Here is a 10,105-nt window from a genome sequence, read left to right as displayed (position 1 = left end):
GCTTTCTTATACCACTCTCTTTCTCTAATGTCTCTGGCTCTGGCTCACAAACTGATATATCTGATCATAAACAAACTGATAACATTTAGATTTGATTTTGCTTTTCCGGAACCTGCTGTCTACTCTTAATTATCGAATTGTTAAAACTGTTGATGCTTTCTGTTTCTCAAACTTCATTAATGCATCTTCTCTGTCTACTTTGTCTTTTCTTGTCCTTCTGCTGTTCTCTCTAATTACTGGGGGGCGTTTGATACACGCTCCAATCCACTGATTCGAAACAATAGATTCGTAAAACTTCGAAACTTCACGAAGCAGTGTGTTGAAATCACTAGATATTGTTGAATAAAGTCGTTTTTTGGGGGAGTTTTGTTGGCACAAAAAGTATATTCGTCGCTTCCTAACATTAAGGTTGAACCACTGTAGTTGATATATATTTTTTCCAACAAAAAATAATTAGTTTGGACTGATTTATTGTATTCTTGTTGTATGAACTTAAATTCATCAAGTTGCTGTAGTTACCATTGAGGTGAAGAATGAAGCTTATACTTAGGTTGTGGGTAGCTGTTGTGAACATGAGATTTCCATGATTGTCTGATGGGGTGCGGAGCCATAGACCGTATGCGCTGATGGCTTAATCTGCGAATGAAGAAGAGCAGCACTGTAATCAAGTCTGAGCACATTAGCCCTTTTGATCTATAATCTCAAGTGGTTTCCTGTTTGCATTCAGTATAAAATTCTCCTGTTAAAATGCCTTCATGATCTTGTTTTCCATTATCTGCCTGAACCCTCTTTTTTGACATCTGACTTAAATATGCTTACTGTATCATGCTTTCATCTCTCATCAATGGGTGGTAGATCATTCAGTGATATAGCACCGAAATCTTTTTTCAAAATACTTTACCTCCCTTTATTGTTTCGTTTTTGTGTGTATATGTATGTAAATATTGTATGCATGCTTCATTATCTCCCTGAACAGCAACCCAGAGTTTTGGAAAGGAGCTTTATAAATAAGACATTATTACTATTAAAGTACAGGTCCAGTAAAAAGATGATGTTAAATGTGTTGGCACATTTATTCATGAAACAGATAACCACAAAGGAACTCAATCCTGTGCACATAAACTAAGTACTGAGTGCTTTAATATAGAATTAATGTACCTGAAACATAAAATAACTTTATTACAGTAATATTAAAATAAAGAAAATGCATTTACACACCCTCAAACATAATAAACATATTCTTTTTCTCACATAAATTAATAGAAACAAAGGACAAGCGACTCAAAACATGTTTATTTCATGGAAACTAGTAGGGGTCATGTTATTTCAGTGTATCTCTTAAGCAGTCCAAACCACATTTTTCAAAAATGACAAGTGCTACATACAAACATGTACATCAAGCAGTCAGTTGTTATGAAATGCACAAATGCCAAATCATGTTAGCAGCCACTTCTATTACAGAGGCAAAAGATCATCTTTAAGCATATCATCTTTTAAGCTTTTTTTTTTACAAACATAATTAAAATGTTTACAAATGTAAATTTCTATATAGTCCATTTTGTTAAAAATGTTATCAAACTTCTCTCAACCTAAACGTAATATCTAGTTTTAATGAGCAAAATTCTACACTTCTATATGAAATGCCTTTAAATACTGAACAATAAGAAATGTGAGGGAATGATCATCTCCTGATATCCTCCATTATGTAAGCAGCCAGATGCTCTCAGGTCCCAGTGATTGTTGTTCTACGTAATTAGTGCTTTACCAGCTTGCATTTGGAGGCAATTTCTCACAGAGATTGACAGCTTATAAACTCTGACAATGAGAAACTTTGCTATCAAAGAGCAAACCAAATAAATAGATTGAAGCATTTTACTTTCACCAACTTTTGTGCTATCTACAATAACATTCCCTCAGTGGTCACATGATCCTTTTGCATGAAATACAGTAGCTGAAAGCTATCTGAAATATGCACCCCCACTCCCCCTCAGAAGACAGCATCATGTAATGCCATCTGTGAGCATGAACCAACTCTGTGGAACTGGAACAAGTGTGTTTGGGTTAAGATTGATCTCGTCATTGGAACTGTAATAAATATCAGGTTCAAAGCGATAAACATAATAACCCAAAACACCATCAAATACATCAAGTCACTTTAGAGGGCTTTTAAATAGGTAGTGCTTGAAAACAAGAGAACTTTGTCAAAAGGTAACTTGTACCTCCACACTAATGAACTATTGTGTTTGGCAAAGTGAACCGGAATGAGAACTACGCAGACTTCTCAATGTTCATATTGCTTGGATAAAATGAAAAATAAAGTGCATTTTTCGTGAATTGCAAACACCCTGACATCTGGTGGTTAACTGGCAGAAGTGCAGTAATCCCTCGACCAGATTTGCCAAAACAATGACACATGGAATGGAATGGAGAGGTGAGGGACAGGGTGATGTATTAGACTATCAGGATCAGCTCTAGCCTGCCCAAGGAGTATTCAGACTATATTCATGCAGAGCCGTAGTGTTTCCTCCGCAATCCACATACTGGTACATCTCCTGAGACACCTGCTCAGCATGGCCAAAATACACTGTAGTGACGGTTATCCTGCAAAGCAACATGCAAAGTTAATAACAAATAAAGCAAGCAAATTTACCTGACGGCACTACAATTACCTCAGACCTGCTTTACCTGTGTGGCTGCTGAACATGTAACAATGTGTTCTAAGTGCTGCACCACGGCTCCAAAGTTTTTTTAATTTGTTTTTTATTTAAAATAAGTGTTTGACATGCTGTATACTGTACTAATTTACTAACTGCGACACGGTGGCTTTCTGTGTGGAGTTTGCTTATTTAAACTTATAAACAAGAGATACATGCTGCTATGTATCTTAATCTTAAAGGTCCTGTTTTTCGTGGTTTTTTGAAGCTTTGATTGTGTTTATAGTGTGCAATATAACATGTGTTCATGTTTCGCGTGTAAAAAACATAGTATTTTTCACATACTTTACTTATCTGTATACCACTGTTTCCACAGTCATAAAAATGGGCTGATGACTTCCTTGTTCTATGAAGTCCCTCCTTCAGAAATACGTAACGAGTTCTGATTGTGCCAGCGGTTCCTGTGTTGTGATTCGACAGCAGCTTAGCGCTCCTTGCCCGGAAAGGTCACGCCTCTTACCATAACGTGTGCTGCACATAGTTTTACATGTGGATTATTGTGTTGTGCCGAATGAACACAAAAGACAATAATTCCCGAGAGACTGAACTCTTTAATCTCCACAAGCAGCGACAGAAAATGTACAACGTTAGCACTCACTCAGAAGAGTACCTCATACGGAAACCAGCCATATACATAAACATAGTCCCCTCTTGTGGCCATTATGTGCACTGCATTCCAACATTAACTATTGCAGTAAGGATACCACAATTATAATTTTCGGGAACCGAGTTAAACATAAATTGTAACCATTGATCTCTAAGTACAGCGTCCCTGGGAAGGTCAAACAAAGGTGATTGGACTGCGGAAAGAATATAACCGTTTCGACGACATGGCGACAAACACACTCTACAAACGCAACTCTTTCTCTTCTCCGTGGGAGCGCAACAAGACCACGCCCCCTTTTTTGTGTATTCCTGTGGGGGGAGGTTAGTCAAAAAAAAACGTTTTAGTGACGTCATTAAAGAAGGAAGTAGAGGGATGTAGTCCAAACTGGCTGTTCGATGTAGGCGACTTCTGTTAAATAAAATATCTCGCTTGGCATTGAACTTTGAGCTTTAAAATTTTACAGATTTTATTTATACTCTAACAACAACATTACACACTAAACATGGGATCACGAAGAACGGGACCTTTAATTTCTCATTTGTCTGTACTGCTAATGTCAAATAAAATTTTAATGAAAAAATATTTCGAAAAAATGCTCAATTTTGCTGCATGCTTGGATCTGGAAGTATTTTTTCCAATTAATTTTTCCCACAGGCATTTTTAAAATGTTTTCATTAAAGAGTTATAAGCTTTGAAGCAAACCAACCTGCTACGATGTGAATCACAACATTACAAACTTTGATTTGAATCAAAAACATATTTATAAATCAAACAAAAAGAAAAAGGTCTACATACAGTCTATGTACTGTATGTAATGTAGTTTTCATCAGGAATTCTGCTGTTAAATTTTATTATTTAAAAAATAAGTTGCAGAAATAATGCAGATTGGTGGCATCAACTAAACCATGTACCGTCAAACTCGCAGTAGGTCTTTAAAAGTTTATAAATTATCATTAAAAATCTATCAAAACAATGTATGTGTTTTGCACAATACTTACTGCATCATAACCACAATGTTGTGCACCTTGATGCTCTGCAGAGTGCAGTAGTCACTGTAAAACAGATGGAAAAGGTCTGTTAGGAAAAATATAAACTCAGCAAAAAAGTCTTTTTTGCTTGAAAGTAAGAGTATATACATTTACTATGTGTTAAGTTTTTATGTATGAAAAGTGTGTATACTTACTACATATAGCTCATTTCATCTGCTATGGTGGTGGGCACCATGTAGTCAATCTGACAAGAAAAAAAAAGTATAAAAATATGATCAAAGTTTATATATGCTGAAGCACACCTACTTTAACAGCTATTTAAACTAAAGCTCTACCTGCTTCATATCCAGGGGGCCAATAGTGGTTATGTTGCTAACGCGAGTCTTTCCAATCACAGTCTTGGAAAACTGCACCTGGGCTGTGATGTTGGCCACGTCCACCGAGTAATAGTTGTTGTTAGTAATATTCAATGAGTTCTTTAAATGGAAATAAAGACAATTAAATGTGATAAACAGGCATCTAAAAAAAATCTGTTTTCAAACCTGCATGAACCTGCTAAGCATCTGTCTGTTGAAAAAAAATGATACAGGTTTGGATTGAAGCATATTGGGATTGATTGGATTGATCCCATATTTATATAAAGGATTAGTTCACTTTAAAATGAAAATTACCCCAAGCTTTACTCACCCTCAAGTCATCCTAGGTGTATATGACTTTTTTCTTTCTGATGAACACAATCTGAGTTATATTAATAAATATCCTGACGCGTCCCAGCTTTATAATGGCAGTGAACAGGACCAATGAGTATGAAGCTGAAGAAAGTGCATTCATCCATCATAAAAGTACTCCCCACAGCTCCGGGGAATTAATAAAGGACTTCTGAAGTGAAGCAATGAATTTGTGTAAGAAAAATATCCATATTTAACACATTTTCCGCCATTCAACTTACAAAAAAAGTAAGGTTTTCGTGAGTTGAATACGGAAGGCGTAGGATGTAGCGTAAGCATTTTGAACTGCGAGAGGCATTACTCTTTCTTCCTAAGCTGAATACGGAAGACGGTCTGATGGAAGCTAGATATTTTACTTTATAACTTGTTATATATGGATATTTTTCTTACACAAACGCTTCGTTTCAGAAGGACTTTCTTGAGCTTTATACTTGTTGCCCCCATTCACTGCAATTATAAAGCTTAAATGCATCAGGATATTTATTAAAAGGTGCCGTAGAACGTCTTTTTAAAAGATGTAATATAAGTATAAGGTGTCCCCTGAAGTTTCAGCTCAAAATACCCCATAGATTGTTTTTTATTAATTTTTTGGGGCATCATTAAATATGAGCCAATTTAGGCTGCGGCCCCTTTAAATGCTCACGCTCCACGCCCACGGAGCTCGCGCTTGCCTTTAACAGCCTAAACAAAGTTCACACAGCTAATATAACACTCAAAATGAATCTTTACAAAGTGTTTTTCATGCAACATGTCTAATCGCGTAAGTATGGTATTTATTTGGATGTTTACATTTGATTCTGAATGAGTGAGGCTGTGCTCCGTGGCTAAAGCTAACAATACACACTGTTGGAGAGATTTATAAAGAATGAAGTTGTGTTTATGAATTATACAGTCTGCAAGTGTTTAAAAAATGAAAATAACGACAGTCTTATCTCCATGAATACAGTAAGAAACGATGGTAACTTTAACCACATTTAAGAGTACATTAGCAACATGCTAACGAAACATTTAGAAAGACAATTTACAAATATCACTAAAAATATCATGATATCATGGATCATGAAAGTTATTATTGCTCCATCTGCCATTTTTCACGGTTGTTCTTGCTTGCTTACCTAGTCTGATGATTCAGCTGTGCACATCCAGACGTTAATACTGGCTGCCCTTGTGTAATGCCTTGAACATGAGCTGGCATATGTAAATATTGGGGGCGTACATATTAATGAGCCCGACTGTTACGTAACAGTCGGTGTTATGTTGAAATTCGTTGTTCAGAGGTCTTTTAAACAATTGAGATTTAAATAAGAAGGAGGAAACAATGGCGTTTGAGACTCACTGTATGTCATTTCCATGTACTGAACTCTTGTTATTTAACTATGCCAAGATAAATTCAATTTTTAATTCTAGGGCACCTTTAATATAACTCCGATTGTGTTCATCAGAAAGAAGTCATATACACCTAGGATGGCTTGGGGGGTTTTCATTTTAAGGAGAACTAATCCTTTAAATGTATTCCTGAAGCAGATACACCATTGAACACTTTTAAATTCACTTGTGTAGAGTGATACCTGTTCTGGAGGAACTTACAGTGACATTGAGATAGACAATGCGTTTGCTCTGGTCATAGGACACGTAGACAGACTTCACTCCCACATAGTTCACATCAATGGAACGTGGGAAAAGGAAGAAAACAGCCAGGCTGGAGAGCAGCAGGCACACAGTGACTGAAGCAGTCACATACAGCTTGCTGAAAGACACACAACAGATTTAGAGCTAAATCAGTAAAACAAACACAACATAAATATCTTCATAAACACAACATAATCAAAAGTTTTTAAAGAACAAAATATAAAAAATCTACAGTATATTCTTATATTAATACTGGACTGAACATGTATAATAATACTTATACAGTTTTATTTAGGGATACAAACAGTAATAAAACAAGAGGAATATATTTCTATTTTAATTCACTTTTATGTGTTAGACCGATTTTATGATTTCAAAAAGCAAAATTAAATCTAAATCTTTACTGCTCTGTCAGTTTGGTTGTATTTTTAAGACATTTTTATTGTTAATTAAGCCCTATATTTACATGAAGACATTTTAGGGATCCGCAGACACCCTGATTTCTAAAAATCTCTTACGTTCTCCTTGGTCTCAGCCTCTGGTCACTGTATGGGATCAGGGCCACCAGCTGATTTTCTTGGCCTACATAAACATGTCACAGTGTGTCACATGATGTACATTTTTTGTGAGAGATGGCATTTCAGATAGGGTTCCTTTAAAAACATTTCAATCAACATGAACTTTCTAGATTAAGTGTTCTAAAGTGAGTTTACCTCGCGGGATCCTTCCAGTGCCTTGGCATGTGGGGCAGGTGACGCTATCTCGGCCAGTGAACTCCACGTAAGGGAACTGAGATACGTCTCCCCCGCTCTTACTGTCCTCCGTCTGCATGGCACTGTACCCGGGGGACGTGGTTAGGCTGTCCTGACAGTCATCATGACAGGTATGCTTAGGCAGGTGGGAAAGAGCCTTCCCCATTTTGTACACCTGTGATAAAAGCAAAGATTTCACTTTTGCTTCAGTGTTCTGTTATTATATGCCAATGTTTCTATTTATTTTAATTCCTGAACTTTTTTGGACACATCTACATTGTCAGTCAATTAAAAAACACCAGTTTTCACGGAACAGTGCCTATAATAACGTTGTAATAAATGGCTATAACTTGCTTAGGGATTGTTACATGTAGACAAAATCTGGAAGTCTAAAACATCCAAGTGTAACTTTCTAAAGGAAAAAATCTAAACTTTAAGAGGTTCTGTCTGAGTTCACAGTTAAAAAACAACATTTTGCTGCCGTTTTTCTAAATTCTGGAAAATTCATCTACCCTCAGTCTCAGACAAAAATGTGAAATTGGGAATTTAAATGAGCTAGATTGAAACTTAAAGTTCTCCTGTATAAAATGATATGGCACTTGATACTGACCTCTAGAATGGGTTAGAAAAATGAAGAAAAGTACAAGCAACTCAGGTGCCCCAAAAAATATTCTAGGTCTTTAAGGGTTAATATGGGTGAAAAAACACAAATTATACTATAAAACTAAGGTTAAAAACAAAACTGAACATCACTAGCATGTCTAGATAAGAATTGCATATCAAAGACCACCAAAACCATTTAGAACAGAATATTTATGGACAATCAAAAAGAATATAAACTTTTAACTGAGACTGTAACATAACAGAATTATGACTAGAGAATCTTTACTAATAGAATCTTTAATAAAGGATTGAATAGAACAGAATCTCTTTGAGAATCAAATACATATAAACTTTGAGAGAACTGAACAGAATATAAATAAATTGAACAGAATCTTTAATAGAGAATCGAATAGAATAGAATCTTTAGTAGACAATCAAATATAAATCAAATATCTTGAATAGAAAATCAGAATTAAATATCTAATAGATAAACGAATGTAAGAGAATCTTTATTGGAGATTCAAATACAAAAGAACTTTTAACGCAGAACTGAACAGAATAAAAAAACAAAATTAAAAAAAAAAATCTTAAAGAATCAGAATAGAATCTTTAACAATCACATAAATAGAATATAATATTTAATTGAGAACCGAAGAAAATAAAATATATAATAGTGAATCAAATACAATAGAATCTTGAATACAAAAAGAGAACAGAATCGCTTTGAGAATAAAATAGAACAGAACTTTTAACGGAGAATCAATAAAAACCTTCAACAAGTAATCTAACAGAATAACACATTAAATAGAGAATTAGAACATAAGCTTTAATAAAAAAGTCAATCGAACAGAATCTTTAAGTGAGAACAGAACAGATCAAAATATAGAGAATCAAATAAGACAGAACCTTAACTATTACACCAAACAAACCCTTTAAACGTAGAATTGGATAGAATAACGAACAAGATAAAATCGAAGACGGAGAGATAAAATCAGATATGAACCCTAGTAGCAATATTTCATACCGGACTACGGATTACTGTATCTTATATAACACTGACTGAGATAGTCATGCCGACAAGAAAGAGTATACGATGCCAAGTCCCTGAGAAAACATCCATATCCAGCATTTTATTCGCCGAAACAACAACCGATTAGAGATTGAGGACAGCTGATGAAAGTCATGCGTCGTGTTTATGTTTAAGAAAAAAAAATGAAACAAGGCCATGGGCCTTGACACATCGGCTCGTACATGAGCATCGCTACTAACTGGTTGGCTAAAAACAACGCTAAGTTAAAAACGTAGCGGTATATCTTGCTTTGAACCAGTTGATAAATGCAGCGCTTAAGTTTAAAATAGACTTGTCTCATTTCAAATTTGAATATTTATGTAAAAGATGTTGTTCTTACCAAAATTAATCTGTTTAGGTGAGCGCTTCAGTAGACATGCAGTTGTCGTTTATCTTTTGTACTGACATGCGCAGTGCGTCGTTTCTCAGAATAGGCAAAAATACTTCAGCTCATTAATATTAATTAACCTTCATGGAGCATCCAATCACGCAATACATTTATTCGTCATCAGCTCATCGGACTGAAGGACGGCGATACTATTGGGGAGGTCGAGTAACGTAATTAATATTAATGAGCAAATCCTTCACCTTGGCCAAAGTGTATAGAAGCCAATACAAGTTCTGTGAAATTAAGTAAAATTAACATGTAAGCTAATGCACAAAACGTATATGATTGATCGATGATGCTTGAAATAAAAAAAAAATAAAAAAAATTAATGTTAGTTTAAAACTAATGGCTTTGCAAACTAACAAACCCACAACAACATAGCCTATGTAAAATACATTGGTAACACTTTACAATAAGGTTTATTAGTTAAACATTAGTTAGTGTATCAGCTAACATGAACTAACCATGAGCAATACATTTGTTACTGTTACTAATCTTTGTTAATGTTAGTTAATGAAAATACAGTTGTTCATTGTTTGTTCATGTTAGATTTTAATAATCTGTATTAGTAAATGTTGGAATTAACATTAAAAAAGATTAATAAATGCCATAGAATGCAATTCATT

The 10,105-nt window shown here is 35.0% G+C and overlaps 1 protein-coding gene across 1 annotated transcript; it reads right to left on the bottom strand.

Annotated features, from left to right (window-relative positions):
- Nucleotides 1–1,124: 1,124 nt before the first annotated feature.
- On the bottom strand, nt 1,125–9,512 carry tmem106bb (transmembrane protein 106Bb). Its single transcript, XM_067411199.1, has 8 exons — nt 9,432–9,512; nt 7,381–7,594; nt 7,186–7,249; nt 6,626–6,785; nt 4,646–4,786; nt 4,505–4,554; nt 4,320–4,373; nt 1,125–2,601 (listed from the first exon to the last, which is right to left on the bottom strand). The coding sequence occupies exons 2-8, from the start codon at nt 7,583–7,585 to the stop codon at nt 2,472–2,474; spliced, it is 804 nt and encodes a 267-aa protein (XP_067267300.1). The 5' UTR covers nt 7,586–7,594; nt 9,432–9,512; the 3' UTR covers nt 1,125–2,471.
- Nucleotides 9,513–10,105: the final 593 nt, after the last annotated feature.

The sequence above is a fragment of the Chanodichthys erythropterus genome, chromosome 15 (genome assembly GCF_024489055.1).
Source record: "Chanodichthys erythropterus isolate Z2021 chromosome 15, ASM2448905v1, whole genome shotgun sequence".
Classification (NCBI taxonomy): Eukaryota; Metazoa; Chordata; class Actinopteri; order Cypriniformes; family Xenocyprididae; genus Chanodichthys; species Chanodichthys erythropterus.
Note: the sequence above shows the minus strand (reverse complement) of the source record. Positions and strands in the feature narration are given on the sequence as shown.

Coding starts and splice junctions, on each gene's coding strand:
- tmem106bb (XM_067411199.1), bottom strand. CDS start 7,585: ATGGGGAAGGCTCTTTCCCACCTGCCTAAGCATACCTGTCATGATGAC. Junction 4,787..6,625: donor TTGTCTATCTCAATGTCACT/GTAAGTTCCTCC, acceptor TTCCATTTAAAG/AACTCATTGAATATTACTAA. Junction 4,374..4,504: donor GATGAAATGAGCTATATGTA/GTAAGTATACAC, acceptor TCTGTTTTACAG/TGACTACTGCACTCTGCAGA.